The sequence below is a fragment of the Saccopteryx bilineata genome, chromosome 4 (genome assembly GCF_036850765.1).
Source record: "Saccopteryx bilineata isolate mSacBil1 chromosome 4, mSacBil1_pri_phased_curated, whole genome shotgun sequence".
Taxonomy (NCBI): domain Eukaryota; kingdom Metazoa; phylum Chordata; class Mammalia; order Chiroptera; family Emballonuridae; genus Saccopteryx; species Saccopteryx bilineata.
Genome location: NC_089493.1, coordinates 36,801,992 through 36,818,053, shown reverse-complemented (window position 1 = coordinate 36,818,053; position 16,062 = coordinate 36,801,992). Strand labels below are relative to the sequence as shown.

Below are 16,062 nucleotides of genomic sequence, written 5' to 3'. Positions count from 1 at the left end.
TTCAATTCCTGGTCAGGGCACACAGGAGAAGCACTCATCTGCTTCTTTACCCCTTCCCCTCTCGCTTCTCTCTCTCTCTCTCTCTCTTCTCCTCCTCTCCTGTAGCCATGGCTCTATTAGAGCAGGTTGGCCCCAGGCACTGAGGATAGCTCTATGGTTTCTGCCTCAGGTGCTAAAAAATGGCTCCAGTTGCAATGGAACAATGGCTCCAGATGGGCAAAGCATCACCTCCCAGTGGGCTTGCTGGGTGGATCCTGGTTGGGGCACATGCGGGAATCTGTCCCTGCCTACCTCCTCTCACTTAATAAAAAAATCTGCATGCACCCCAACCGGGATCCACCAGTGAGCCCTCCTGAGGGCGATGTTCTGCTCATCTGGGGTGCTGCTCCGGTCCGCAGCCAAACTGCAGGAGGGGAGGAGAAAGAGTGAAAGAAGGGGGAGGAGTGGAGAAGCAGATGGGCACTTTTCCTGTGTGCTCTGACTGGGAATCAAACCCAAGCCTTCTTCCACACACCAGGCCAATGCTCTACTGCTGAGCCAACCAGTCAGAACCATATTTTATTTATTGATTTTTACAGAGAGAGGAGAGGGAGAGCGAGAAGTATCAACTCACAGTTGCCTTACAGGAGTTGTTCATTGCTTGCTTGTTGCTTGTCATATGTGCCTTGACCAGGCAAACCCAGGGTTTCAAACTGGAGACCTCAGCATTCCAGGTTGATGCTTTATCCACTGCACCACCACAGACCAGGCAAGAAGAATTTTTAGAGTTTTAATTTTCTTTAATAAATTTCATTTGATCTTAGAGTTTTATTGAAAATATGATTGTACTTTTCAATAATTGCTTATACGGCATGTGTATTTTTTAATTCATTGCCAAGAATTTTATTTTAAATGAAACATTGGGGATGCTTTAGATCTAGACCTTTGACTAACTTCTTCCTTAATATCAAAAATAGTAAGGCAGAGTGAGAAAGCAATCAATGAACAATGAAGGTACCTCAACAAAGAATTGATGCTTCTCATCTCTCTCCCCGTCTGTCCCTATCTGTCCCTCTCTCTGTCTCTCTCTCTCTGTGTCTGTCTCTCTAACTAGAAAAAAAAAGGTAGTAAGGCAGAGGCAGAATTCGAGGCACAAAATGGCAGTCTGAAGAGTATAGGTGCTTATGAGCTCATATTATACTGGATGTTTTTGTATGTATTAATTTAGAAAACTGTTTAAGTATGGAAAGGCAGAACTGTCTTTCATTTCTCCCTTCCTATATAGTTATTGATAATTTATGATGCATAAGATGATTTAAAATTTTGTTATTTTTATTTAAAAAATTTTATATAGGTTAAGTGAAGTAGCAAATTATACGATAAAAAGTGAGGACTGAGTAATCTAAGATTTTAGGTGTCTATTAAGTACAATGATGAGAAAAATCAGGGAAATCAATAGATCTTAATTTACTCTTTTTCTGAAAACACAGAAAGCAACATTACATCTGCACAGGTATTGAATGGATTTTCTTGCCCCATTCTTCCCGAAAGCCAATATACATAACTTCATTGCACTTAAAAAAGGCAATCTTTTGTCTGTAATTACTTCTTTCATTTCCTTGTCATTAAGTATAATTGTTAGCATGTCTGAATCCTTTTTTGTTCTCTTCAAAAGTTCCTGAGCATTTATAGTTTAATTAAGAAGGGAAATCCTGGAAAGCGGACGATCACAGATACAGGAACTGGGCAGGGCACGCAGCTGTGAGAGAGCCTGTAGGAACATAGTGGAGTTAGTACTAGAACGAGAAGGAATACCACTCGTTGGAGCAAAAGTATTCTGTCATGGGGTAAATGATGTCTACTCCTGGTGGTGTTCATTCTAGTAACACAGTGCAAATGTGCTAGTAATGGAAGACACAGTGGGTCTTGTGTCAGCTCTGTCTTTGAAGTGTGTGTACTGCTTTGCTCTTTCTTGGCAACATGCAGATCTTCTCATTCTGAGGTATTTTTCACAATCCAAGATGTATTCTTGTACAAGACAAGTGATTTAAATAGTGTACATGGTATTACCATTTGTGAGCAGCGTGCACTTGTGAACATTCTCCAAAGTCCTGAAATCTTAAGCTGAGACACCTTAGAAAACGTCTAGCCTAACCCTTGCATTTCAGGTGTGGGAGTTAAATCAGAGATGTCAATTGGCCAACTTCACATTGTAGCAGAACTAGAACTAGAAACCCAGGTGTCCTCTACTTGTCTGATGCACGGTGGTTGACTCCGTTATTTTGTGTCACGTGGCTTGTTTATTGCAGTTTAATATGCTAATATGCTATCTGACCTCAGTGGACCCTTTATTGGTTTCTTGTGGATGTTGGGAACCTTCTCTGTTCTCCTTAAACCCAATCAAACCCTGTTAGCACTCCTAGCAGATATCTGGTCAAAAACAAATAGACTGACACATTCTCAATTTCTTTCCTCTCCCCTTTACAGCCCCACTTGTTGTTAATCTTGACAGCCAAAGACTAACTGAAATTCTCTTGTTTTTTCATTAATATGAATTCATCTGTGCATCCATTAAGTAAAGATTGAACAGTCAGTGATAGTTCAGTGTTGAGTAAAAATAGACATGGTCTGTATTCTCATAGAGCTTCTAATCTGGAAGAGGAGACATACATTAATGCACTAATTAACTAATGAGAGACTAATCGCAGGAGCTAAAGGAAGGGGCACATTTCCATGACAGTCTGCAATGAAGGCGTCTGACCTGCACTGCAGTCAGAGAGAGCTTCCCTAAGGAAACAGTATTTGAACTGAGACCGGCGTTAGCAGAGCTCAGGGCTGGGTGTTGGGGCATCCTGGACAGAAAAGGTAGAATTTTCTCTTGTGGTGGGAGAGAGCATGAGCAGTCAGAAACTGAAATAAGGAGCCTGCACAAACGGTGGAGGACTGCATGAGGCCCCAGAGGGAGGCGGGGCTGGCTGAGTCACAGAGCGTCCAGGTCGTGTTAACATTGTAGACGTTATGCCAAGATAAAGAGGCCGCCTCTGACACTATGTTGATCTGCCTCTCAGTTTTTTCTCTAAGGGTGAGGATCTATGCTTATGCTTCGAATCATTTTTTCTTTACTTTGTATTGAAATGCTTTAGAGAAGAAAGAAATATATCCTGTAGAGCTTGTATGACACTGTCCCACTGTTGGTTGGCAGGGTACAAGTGATAGCTGTGGGCTTGTCACTGACAGAGAATTATTGTAGCTGTGCAGCACTACCCCAGCGGGAGAAGGGCAGCGCAGCTGTTACGGACCTGACTCGCTGGGCTGTGCTGATGCGTTTGCCAAGCCAGAGACAATGCTCAGTTGTTTGAAACTCAGTGTTTTAAAGGTTAAAGTAAAATGTTTTCTTTGTGAATTAAGGGACAAAAGGATGAAAATGTTATGGTTCTGTCCTTAAGGAGAGTTGATGATATTCTTTCTTTCGCCTCCTTTTCCAAATAGGCTAAACTCTCAGGAAAGAGAAGTGGTTGAAAATTTTTAACATTTTTTTAAGAAAGTAAACATAGTTGGCAGTGTAACTTAACCAGGCTTCTAATAGAGTGCAATTTTATACTTTATATTTATTATTAAATTTGAAAATTTATGCTCAGAGGATCAATATTTATTATACTGTTTAGAAATTATATATTGTCTTACATTTATGCTAATCATAGATTTTTTTTAAAGAGGAATTCCAGGAGCATTGGAAAGAGAAAGAATCAGGTAGCCCTCAACTTAGAGTTCATAAAATTTCATAATAGGCCATGTGGCCCTGGCTGGTTGGCTCAGTAGTAGAGCATCAGCCCAACATGTGGATTCCTGGGTTCAATTCCCAGTCGGGGCACACAGGAGAAGCACCATCTGCTTCTCCCCCCCTCCTCCTATTGCTTCTCTTTCTCTCTCTCTCTTCTCCCCACCTGCAGCCGTGGCTTGATTGGAGCGAGTTGGCCCCAGGTGCTAAGAAATGGCTCTGGTTGCAATGGAGCAATGGCCCCAGAAGGGAAAAGCATTGCCCTCTGGTGGGCTTGCCAGGTGGATCCCGGTTTGGGCACATGTGGAAGTCTGTTTCTACCTCCCCATCTTTCACTAAATTAAAAAAAAAAGAGCCATGCATTAGGATGAATCCTCAATGAACACCTCTAGAAAACCTTTTACCCTAGGAGAAAGGTGGACAGGAAACTCTCTAACCAGAGAATGGACTAGGATTAGCTTGTTCTGAAAATCAGTCTGTCTGTCTCTGTCTGTCTGTCTATCTATCTATCTATCTATCTATCCATCCATCTCCCTTTCTTTTTGGGGTACTTGGAAGAAGAAGCAAGCACAGATCTATACAGATGGGTCATTTTGACCAGTCAGGCCAAAGAGATTTCCACAGTGGAGTAAAAAAGTCTGATAACTATGCATTAGTATAAATCAGTCAAATCATAACACAAATCAGAGCACTCAATTATAGGTAAGAGTCCTCCTCAGTACAAATGAGAGGATACATTAAGAAAGTCTGTAAGAATATACAATAATATGTTTTAAAAGATTAATGATATAAAAGAAAGATTTGAAATCAAAAGGAAAGAATAAAATAGTTTGAGAAAAAAGAGAAGATTTGAAGAAGAACTATATGGAATGTCAATAAATAAAAGAATAGTCATTGGAATTGATATTACTATGGCCAGACTAAGCAGCAAACTTGACACAGCTTGAAGCTAGAATATGTGAAGGAGAAAATTACCCATAATCCAACACAGAGTTTAAAGAGATGGAGAATAGGATAGAGATTTTAATAGGCCTCAGAGGCTGTACTGAGATGGTCTAACACAATTTTGATAGGAGTTCTAGGAGGAGAGAATGGAGCAAAAGCAAGGCTGGGTAATTTCCATAGTTAAGGGAAAATATGTCTCTTCAGATTTAGGAATTAGAGACTTGGTCAAACTAAATAAAAATAAATTAATTGCATCAATATATTGTAGTTAAAGAGTAAATCACCAGAGCCTGAGTGTAGAATCTCAGAGGCAACTGGAGAAAATGAACAGTGATGCTGACAACAGATTTTTCAACACAGAAAGCCAGAAGGTAATGTAATAGCATCTTCACGGGGCTGGAAGAAAAATAGTCATCAGCCTACGCTCTGATATCCAGCTGAATTGTCATTCTAGAATGAGGCAAAATACTTAACATTTTCACATAAATACTTACTAACCACAAACTTCATCCAAAAAAATATAGTACAGAAAAACTTAAATGTGAAGAGAAAAACTTTACAATCTTTGCCAAAAAATATAAAGAATATTTTTGTAATATCAGGGTGTGGAAGACTTTCTTAAACAGGCTTTCAAAGCAGAAGCCAAAACAGGAAAAGATTGATTAGTTTGAATGCATTAAAACATTGAACTCTTGTTCAACAAAAGACACCCCATACAAAGTTTAAAAACAATTTACTGAAAAAAAAAAAAGGCCTGACCTGTGGTGGCGCAGTGGATAAAGCATCGACCTGGATTGCTGAGGTTGCTGGTTCGAAACCCTGGGCTTGCCTGGTCAAGGCATATATGGGAGTTGATGCTTCCGGCTCCTCCCCCCTTCTCTCTCTCTGTCTCTCTCTCTCCTCTCTAAAAATGAATTTTAAAAAAACAAAAAAAAAACCCAATTTACTGGAAGATGATAATCTCAATGCATAAAACTTTTAGATTAGTATCCAGAATATGAAGAGCACACTAAAAATCACAAGCATCTCAATCAAGAATAGACAAAGGAGCCTGACTGGACAGTGGCGCAGTGGATAGAGCATTGGACTGGGATGTGGAAGGACCCAGGTTCAAGACCCCGAGGACGCCAGCTTGAGCACGGGCTCATCTGGCTTGAGCAAAAGCTTACCAGCTTGGACTCAGGGTCGCTGGCTCCAGCAAGGGGTTACTTGGTTTGCTGAAGGCCCGCGGTCAAGGCACATATGAGAAAGCAATCAATGAACAGCTAAGAAGTCGCAATGCACAACGAAAAACTAATGATTGATGCTTCTCATCTCTCCATTCCTGTCTGTCCCTGTCTATTCCTCTGACTCTCTCTCTGTCTCTTGTGTAAAAAAAAAAAAAAAAAGAATAGACAAAGGAGATGCAAATGTGATTCACAGAAGGTAAGACCTATGTGGCCAATGAGCATATGAAGAGTATAGCTTAGTCTTGTTAGCGATCAGGGAAATACCATTTATATAATAATGATATCAATTTCACATCCACTATGTGGGCAGAAGTTAAAAGTCTGTTAGCACCAAATATTGGAGAGGATTAGGGAAAATACAAATTGTTTTACCATGTTAGTGGGAGTAAAAACTACAGTCATTAGTTTGGAAAAAAGCCAGTAACTATGTATTGATAATCAGAAGAAGCATATCTGTGACTAGTAGTTTCAGCTCAAGGGAAATAACCTAAAGAAACTCACCCATTTGTGCAATAAGATGCTACATGTGTGTTTATCACAGCAGTATCTGTAATAGGAAAAACTGGAAAAATGTTATTGTTTACAGTGGCCTGACTGATAAATAAGTCCGTGTTCATGCAGATAGCAGAACAGTGCACAAAATTGCATGACTGTACTAGATTTGCATCTGTTGACAGCTACAACATACTGCTGAATGAAAAAATGACACATTATAAAATGACAAGTCCATGACTTCAATTTTGTAAGAATTAAAAATACATAAAATGATACTGTATGAATACTAATATATGTATTGAAAGTATAAAAACAGGTGTGGGCTTTAGCGGTTAGTTCTGGGGGGAGAAGAGATGAAAAAAAGGATGAGGATTGGGCTATAAATTATATTTTTAATATGGAAAATTGTATCACTTATATTTGTGTTGTAGGTAATGAGAATCTGTAATTTTTGTTCTTTTAGGTATGTTAGCAATAGCTTATGATTTAAAATAAAATGTTTCAAATAAGCCCACAAACTCAAAATAAAATATAGCCAAGGGTGATGAGCAAAGGATAACTGGCTATGAATGAATCTTTCCAGGAGTCAGTCACGATCTTGACTGTTCCAATATCTCTGGCATGAGCAAGGAAATGTTGCCTTTTCAATTTGAAATGTTCCTTTGAGCTATTCTATCGGGTTTTCTGCCAAGGTAGAAACATGGCTTTTGGGGTTGGTAAACAAATGGTGTTTTGGGGTGGTTGGAGGTTTTTCAGAATGCACTCTCTGACCACTAAGGACAGGTTACGAATGACATGCTACAAATGTTGCTAGTTCTCATCACTGGTCCACAGGTATGGGAGACCCAGGGCTGCGAGCTCTTAGTAGCTAGTAACAAGTCAAGTTTTCTTAGAGCCTAGCTCTCGATCTGCATGTGGAGCATGGGGCTGCTCGGAGTCAGAGGTGGAAAAGAGGAAGGCGTCCGCCTCAGTCCCGTGGCTCATGGCAGAGACCCACTGGCCAGTGAAGCCTGGTGTGAGCCGCCCTCCGTTCCTCTCACAGCTTTCCCAGACCTTCCCCCCCAGCATGCTGCCCTCCATCAAGATTTCACCCACAATGAATTGTTGAACTGGAGGAAATTTCCAAACATTTCAATCATTTGAAACCTTTTTAAAGAACTGACTTATGCTAAGTACTTTTAAAGAACTAACTTGAGCCATCTAAGTACTTCGAGGTAGTAACACTGGTCAGCTGATTATTTATTTATTTATTTATTTATTTATTTTACCAGTTAGTGTTGGTGAAGCTCCAGACCGTATCTGTTTTATTAAGTAAACTTTTCATTTTAGAATAGTTACACATTGACAGGAAAGTTGCAAAGAGAGTCCAGAAACAGGTATCCCTTCCCAGTTCCCCCTGTTGTTCACATCTTACATTGCTATCTAGGCAGTATTCTTTTTTTTATTTTTTTTTTATAAATTTTTATTAATGTTAATGGGATGACATTAATAATTCAGGGTACATATATTCAAAGAAAACATGTCTAGGTTATCTTGTCATTAAATTATGTTGCATACCCCTCGCCCAGAGTCAGATTGTCCTCCGTCACCCTCTGTCTAGTTTTCTCTGTGCCCCTCCCCCTCCCCCTAAATCTCTCCCTCCCTCCCTCCTGCGTCCTCCCTCCCCCCACCCCTGGTAACCACCACACTGTTGTCCATGTCTCTTAGCCTCGTTTTTATGTTCCACCAATGTATGGAATCATGTAGTTCTTTTTTTCTGATTTACTTATTTCACTCCGTATAATGTTATCAAGATCCCACCATTTTGCTGTAAATGATCTAATGTCATCATTTCTTATGGCTGAGTAGTATTCCATAGTGTATATGTGCCACATCTTCTTTATCCAATCTTCTATTGAAGGGCTTTTTGGTTGTTTCCATGTCTTGGCCACTGTGAACAGTGCTGCTATGAACATGGGGCTACATGTGTCTTTACGTATCAATGATTCTGAGGTTTTGGGGTATATACCCAGTAGAGGGATTGCTGGGTCATAAGGTAGTTCTATTTGCAGTTTTTTGAGGAACCACCATACTTTCCTCCATAGTGGTTGTACTACTTTACATTCCCACCAACAGTGTATGAGGGTTCCTTTTTCTCCACAGCCTCTCCAACATTTGTTATTACCCGTCTTGTTGATAATAGCTAATCTAACAGGGGTGAGGTGGTATCTCATTGTAGTTTTGATTTTAGGCAGTATTCTTAAGACAAGAAATTCAGCTTTGTTTGGAGATGTGGACACATTTTATTCATAGATTTGATACCTTGATTTTATTGACATGAAAGTATGTATATAGCAGAATTAAATGATATTTCATTTATAATGTAACCTGAAAATAAAAACTAGTACCTTAGCAAAATTATGGAACTCTTTTAAAATTTCTGTTATATGGTGCCTCATGATAATAGGTACTCAACAAATATTTGTTGAAAGTATGAACAAATGAATATAGATGTTGTTTTTATCCTATTGAGAATCTCAGATTTTTATAGTTTTCAGAAAAGATCAAATTACCCCATATAACTTGTTCTGTGTTACTCAGTTTACAGTTCTTACTATTAACTGACATAAGGCACAATTAATTTATTCTTATCGTGAAATCTTGGTGTTTCCTCTCTTTATCCGCTTATTATTTTAAACTACAGCCCTCTGCATCATTTTGAATTTTCCTAATTCTCTGTTTTTTTTCTTTGACTATATAGATTATACCTCTGTATATAATTGAGCATTGCTAGGTCCTATACTATTTTGTCAAAAAAGTTTAATTTTTCTTGGGATTCCAATATTGGCATTAAATAGTGCATTGAATAATTCTGTTTGGTAGTGCTCAAATATACTTTTTAACAAAGTCTTTGAATAAACAGAAGAAACTGCAATGCTTTCATCAAGAAAAATAAAAATTATTTAATTGGAAGGTAGACTCTTCAGCAATTAATCTTTTTATGTTTTCAGAATTCAGCTGTGGAGGTGCTTTTATCAAAACAACTTTCTCTCGGTATTCAAGAAAGCATGAAAAATACTGAAGATGAGCAGAAAGTCAATGAGCTGCAAAATCAACCTTTAGAATTAGACATTATGTTAAGAAATGCACAATTAAAAGACATAGAGGTATGGGAACAAGAAAAACACTGACAACATGATTGCATTATTTATCCAGTGCAATACAATATATTTTAATTACCAAAAACTTGCTTGCCCAGAGTGAAAAGTCTTATTTAACCTTTGCCTGATGATCAATTTGGTAACTATATAATTATGTTCTAATCAGTAAGTTGTATAAATCTTTCCATTTAAAAAGTAGATGAGTTTAATGAACATTAGTGTTCTTTCTGTTTCACAAAGTTCCTAAAAACTTACTTATTTAGTAACAGAATTTAGAGATTCTGACTTGTCATCATTCCTCTTCATTGTCACATGTATTCTGATGCTGACAACTTCCTACCCCATAGCTATGTTTATGTACTGATGGCTATGTAAAATAACCGAACAGTGCACTACATGGCCATGGTTTTAAAAATGACCCCTACAGTGGTAACTAATAGTAAACACGTATCTGAAACAGGAAAGGGGATAATGTATGTAAATAATAAAATATAAGATGAATCTTCCTTTCACCATGGCAGAACCTTTTAACAAAGTAGAGTGATCGAATTACTATGAAAGGCTAGACCAATGATGAGTTTTAGTCTAGATTTTAACAGAATTCAAATGAAAAAAAAAAATCTTTTCAATGTCAGGACTTTCTCTGTCTGCAAATAATATCTTTAAAACATCTTCTTGAGATAGAGTGTGTTTTGGGAAGGAAAGAGCATGGGAGAGCAAATGAGTGAATGAATGAATGAGTGAGTGAATGGATGAATGAGTATGTACTTACTGATTTCCTTGACTTGTTTTTAGGAATTATATACCCAGTTGGAAGCAAAGAAAGCAGCCATTGAGCCCCTGGAACAAACTGAATATCTCAACAGGACAGAAACGAGTGCCTTAGCTCTCCACAGTGCAAGGAATTCAGCGCAGCACTTGGACAATCTGCTTCAGGCACTCACTACTTTGAAGAGAAATAAAGAAAGCCAATATTGTCTCCTTCAAGATTTTCAGGAACATCTTACCGCGGCTGAATCCTCACTGAAAGCCTTGTTGATGGAAAAGGAAAGTCTGAAAGTGTAAGTGTAAGAATTTAAGACTTGCATTCTCAGTGTTTTAAGAGTTTATATTATAAAGGATATTATGATTCTAATACTACAGTGTAAAAATTAATTCTACATGGAAAGCCATTTCAAAAAATGCTGTTTTGTGCAAAAAAATTATTTATATTAACTTTATAGTAAAATGATATTAATTTGACCAATTAATTTGTTAAACATCTAATTCAGGGGTCCCCAAACTTTTTACACAGGGGCCAGTTTACTGTCCCTCAGACCATTGGAGGACCGCCACATACAGTGCTCCTCTCACTGACCACCAGTGAAAGAGGTGCCCTTTCCGGAAGTATGGCAGGGGGGAGGTGTCCGGATAAATGGCCTCAGGGGGCCACATGCGGCCCGCAGGGCCGTAGTTTGGGGACACCTGATTCTAATTCATACTCTAAATGCCTGTGAAATATCTTGATGTTCTGTGAAATTCAGTGTTCTTTTCATTAAGAATTTATTCTAGCCTGACCAGGCGGTGGCGCAGTGGATAGAGCATCGGACTAGGATGCGGAATACCCAGGTTCGAGACCCCGAGGTTGTCAGCTTGAGCGCGGGCTCATCTGGCTTGAGCAAAAAGCTCACCAGCTTGGACCCAAGGTTGCTGGCTCAAGCAAGGGGTCACTCGGTCTGCTGAAGGCATGTGGTCAAGGCACATATGAGAAAGCAATCAGTGAACAACTAAGGTGTCGCAACGAGAAATTGATGATTGATGCTTCTCATCTCTCTCTGTTCCTGTCTGTCCCTGTCTATCCCTCTCTCTGACTCTCTCTCTGTCCCTGTAAAAAAAAAAAAAAAAAAGAATTTATTCTAGGCCCTGGATGGTTGGCTCAGTGGTAGAGCATCGGCTCTGCATTTGGATGTCCCGGGTTTAATTTCCAGTCAGGGCACACAGGAGAAGCACCCATCTGCTTCTCCACTCCTCTCCCTCTCGCTTTTTTCTCTCTCTTCTCCTCCCCTTTCCTCTTGCAGCCATAACTTGATTAGAGCAAGTTGGCCCTGGGCTCTGAGGATGGCTTCGTGGCCTCTGCCTCAGATGCTAAAAAATGTCTCCGGTTGCAACGGAGCAAGTGCCCCAGATGTGCAGGGCATCGCCCCCTAGTAAGCTTGTTGAGTGGATCCCGGTTGGAGTGTATGTGGGAATCTGTTTCTGCCTCCCCTCCTCTCATTAAATAAAAAAGAATTTAAAAAGAGAATTTATTCTAAACTATGGGAGTGAAAATATTTATGCATAAATTGTCTAGTATCAGCATAATTGGTTTAAATTGTTTGGAACAGATTTAATATATATGTATTGTACTGATTTCTTTTAAAATAGATGTCCTTTTGTTTTGGAAAATGATGGTAAATTGTTCTAGATATATACCTCTCACAAAAATTTGGGGATATTTTATCGCTTCATACTCATTTTTGAAATATCCTCTAATTTTTGTGAGCAGTATAGTTTTAATGTATAAACACTTTTTTTCTTTTCTTTCTTTCTCTTTCTTTATTTTTCTTTTTTTTAATTCAGTGAGAGGATATGAGGCAGAGACAGACTCCTGCATGCGCCCCAACCAGGCAAGCCTACTAGGGGGTGATGCTGTGCCCATCTGGGGCGTTGTTCTGTTGCTCAGCAACTGAACCCTTCCTAGCATCTGAGGAAGAGGCCATGGAGCTATCCTCAGTACTCAGGGCCAACTAGCTCCAATTGAGCCATGGCTACAGGAGGAGAAGAGAGAGATAGAGAGAGAGAAGCAAGAGGGGGAGGGGCGGAGAAGCAGATGGGTGCTTCTTCTGTGTGCCCTGACGAGAATTGAACCTGGGACATCCACACTCAAGGCTGACACTCGACCACTGAGCCAAATGACCAGGGTCCAGCTTTTCATTATTAAAAAGGTTTATTTTATACTTAGGCCTAAATGGAGTTTGCTTTCAGTAATATCCCCCGAGGAAATAGTTTTATATTCAAAAGCTTAGTCTGATGATCATAACTTCTTAGTCAATATTCTTATCATTATTATTGGAGTAAAGATAGCAAAGGGGTTGGATGTTGTGGTATTTTAATTTCTCTTAGTTCTAGACTAACCTTTGTACAAGTACTTTGCAGGTTATAGTTTTACATACATCATTCCCCTCACTCTCCTCTCTTTTCCTGTAGTTCTGAAATTTTATGATACTCATTTTATAATGAGCCCTCTACATTGTCACGAAGTAATTGAAAGGCACAGTAAACAAGATTCTTATTTTAAGGACAGAGTGCTCTTATAAACAATCTAATCTTTTTGTCCGTGAATTCAAAACAATTCATTTCTTTTGATGACATCTAACCTCAGGTTGGTATATAATAAATATTAACAAGCTCCATTTTTCTTCCTTTTCTAGCGGGCCACTGGACAATGCAACCTATGTGGCCAAAATTCAAAATCTGCTAGCATCAATAGAAAGAGAGAGAGAGTCTTTAAGCAAGATGAAAATCAAATGGGAAAATTTATCAAACCTTCTGACTAATATGGATAAAAAGTTGTTGGAAAGCCAGGTCAAGCAACTTGAACATGGGTTGAAACAAGTAGAACAACTGGTTCAAAAGAAGTATTCTCAACACGTGGTGGAACACGAGGAATTTGCATTTCTCATGAGTAAGATCCAGGCCCTGGATATTTCTCTGCAGCAACAGTGGCAGCGGCATCTCCGGTTAAGGCAGAGCTCTCCGGAAGAACAGGAGGGGGGCCAGAGCATGGTCGCCTTGGCCACTGAACTCCAGGCTAGCAAGCATAGATTTTCTGTGTTAAAGGGGCGAGCTGAACTTCAGATGAAGAGGATTTGGGGAGAAAAAGAAAAGAAGAATTTGGAGGATGCAATCAATAATTTGCAGAAGCAATTGGAAGCATTAGAGCCATTAAACAGAGAGGCAGAAAATGAGATTAAGAAGTGTGAGATCAGGGGCAAGGTGAAAGAGACTATCTTATGGGCGAAAAATCTGTTAGGTGAACTCAGTCCTACCATTTCTCTTCTACCAGACGACATTCTTTCACAGATCAGAAAATGCAAAGTGACGCACGACGTCCTTCTGGATAAGCAGCGGGCTGTGGAGGCGTTGGTTGAAGAGGTCCAAGAAAATATTCCTAACCTGACAGCACACGAGAGTGATGAATTAAATAACCTCTTACAGGACTTACAAGATAAATGCCAAATGCTAGTTTTAAAATCAACACAAAGATCACAGCTGTTAGAATGTCAGTTGGAAGAAAGAAGCAAATTTGTTGGAGTACTAGGGAAGGTTCAGCTTGCACTTCAAGAAAATGAAACACGGGTTATCCCCAAAATGGAAACAGCCTCCACAGAAGCTGAGCTAGAACATCAGCATTCCACGTTGACGATGTCTCAGAAGGAACTGCGAGAAATTGAGAGTGTAATCTCGACACATCTTCAGGAACTGCCAAACATCTGTAAGGATCTAAGTGTGTTTGAAAAACTATTTCTGGATGATCAGTTGAAAAATATTAAGAATCGAGCCAGCAGAGCGCAAAGATTTATTCAGAACAAATGTCATGAAGTAGAGCACAAGATAAATTCTTCCAGAGAATTCCACGATCAGGCATCTGTGCTTCAGAAGGAGCTTGATAGTATACAACACAATGAACTGCCACTAAGTCAAGAAATAAATGAGTGTGGTCAAGAGGAGTTCCACAGTCTTCAGGACCGACTTGCTGATATTCAATCTCGCATCCGACAAGTGCTGCAACTCAAAGAAGTGTTTGACTACAGAGGACTCAACTGGGATTGTTCCCAGCTCGACCTATTACAATCCCAAGTATTTGAAAAAGGAAAGGAACTTCAAGAGAAAATTAAGCAACAGGACACATTTATGGCAGAATATGGCAAACATCAAGCGTCACTAAGTAAATTGAGGGCAATGGGTTCGCAAATTAAGAAAAGGGCGGAAGGAGTACTAAAATCCCCTCCTACCTCACCAGAAAGCCATCTGCTCAGCGCTCAAATTCTGAATCAGAAAATCGAGAAAGCCACGTGCTTGTATCATGAGATAATCAAAAAACTAAGTGAAAATAAAGCCTTTGATGACTCCTTCAAAGAGGAAGAAATGATACAAATAAAGCTGTGTGCGGAAGAAAATGATAAGTTACATCAGGTTCTCCAAAATATAGTACAAGAATATCAACCGAAAGAAATGGATGAAAAGAGTTTTCAGGACAAACTAGAAAACTGCTTGCATGTTTTGAACCAGATAAAATCTCAGTTACAGCTGCCTTTACTTATAAATTTGAAAATGGAACATATTCAGAAGGAAATGGATAACTGCCAAGAGTTTCAAGAACAAGTCCAGGCAGAAATGTACAGCATTAAAGCTGTAACTCTCATTGAGAGGCAAAAAGAAGAAAACTCTTCGGAAGCTAGTAACGTGGAGACAAAATTACGTGACATCGAAGATCTTCACACTGAGCTTAATGCAAGCATTGATTTGCACACAGTAAGTTTTTCTTTTTCAATTAGATGGCTAATGCATCTCTTTTTATTTCACGATTTTATGTTTTGCTCTAGTTAATATCTGCATTTCTCAAGAAGTTACAGACTTTACAGGAAAATTCTCCACAGAATAGCCATTTAAACAAATTGATAAGATCCCGTTTCTAATCCTGACTCATTCTACATCTAAATAGAATGCCTTATCATTTGACAACTTTACTTCTAGGGTCCCTAGTAACCTCAGTTGCTCAGAACAAAGTTCTTTTGTTTGTGTTCTAGAACTAACAGGGCACAGAGGGAGATATATGATGTGGGGAAAAGAACACAAAATAATAATATTTACTTAGTACTTACAATGTATTAAACATTTTACTTTTCATTGTCACAGCGACTTGGTGGAGTGGGTACTATTATTGGCCCCATTTTAAAGTCAGGAAATTTAAAGTTCAGAAACATCCACAGTTTTCTCGGTGCCTTGCAACAAACAGTAACAGAACCAGGATTGAAGCTGAGATGGGTCTGATTTTAGAGCAGGAGTCATCAAATGAAGGTCCATGGGCCAAATCTGCCCACAGCACCCAATTTCATAAATCAAGTGCTATTGGAACACAGCCCTGCCCCACTGATTTATGGATTGTCTGCGGCTTCTTCCACACTACAACAAAAGAATCTAGTAGTTGTGATAGTTCGGATGGCCTGCAAAGCCTAAAATATTTAGTCCGACCCTTTACAGGAAAAGTTTGCTGCCCACTGTTACACAGTGGCTCCAACATACTCCCTCCTTTACTGCCATAATAGGTAGAGAGCTTAGGCATCATTGGAATACGCTGTGCTTAATATAATGCCTTTCACTGGGTCTTCAGATTTGTCTCACTAAATTTATAAAATGTGGAAATTAACTCCCTTTTTTAAGTCAAAGAATTATTAGATAACATTTGCAATACTTT

At 39.2% G+C, this 16,062-nt stretch overlaps 1 protein-coding gene across 7 annotated transcripts in view; it reads left to right on the top strand.

Moving 5' to 3' along the window:
* Window positions 1-16,062, top strand: part of SYNE2 (spectrin repeat containing nuclear envelope protein 2) — a 351,348-nt gene that overhangs the window by 192,536 nt on the left and 142,750 nt on the right. For all 7 annotated transcript variants that reach the window (XM_066272842.1, XM_066272840.1, XM_066272839.1 and 4 more), the window contains exons 46-48: window positions 9,417-9,572; window positions 10,362-10,627; window positions 13,016-15,119. In XM_066272842.1, the coding sequence (XP_066128939.1) occupies window positions 9,417-9,572; window positions 10,362-10,627; window positions 13,016-15,119 (2,526 nt within the window). The remainder of the gene's footprint in view (window positions 1-9,416; window positions 9,573-10,361; window positions 10,628-13,015; window positions 15,120-16,062) is intronic.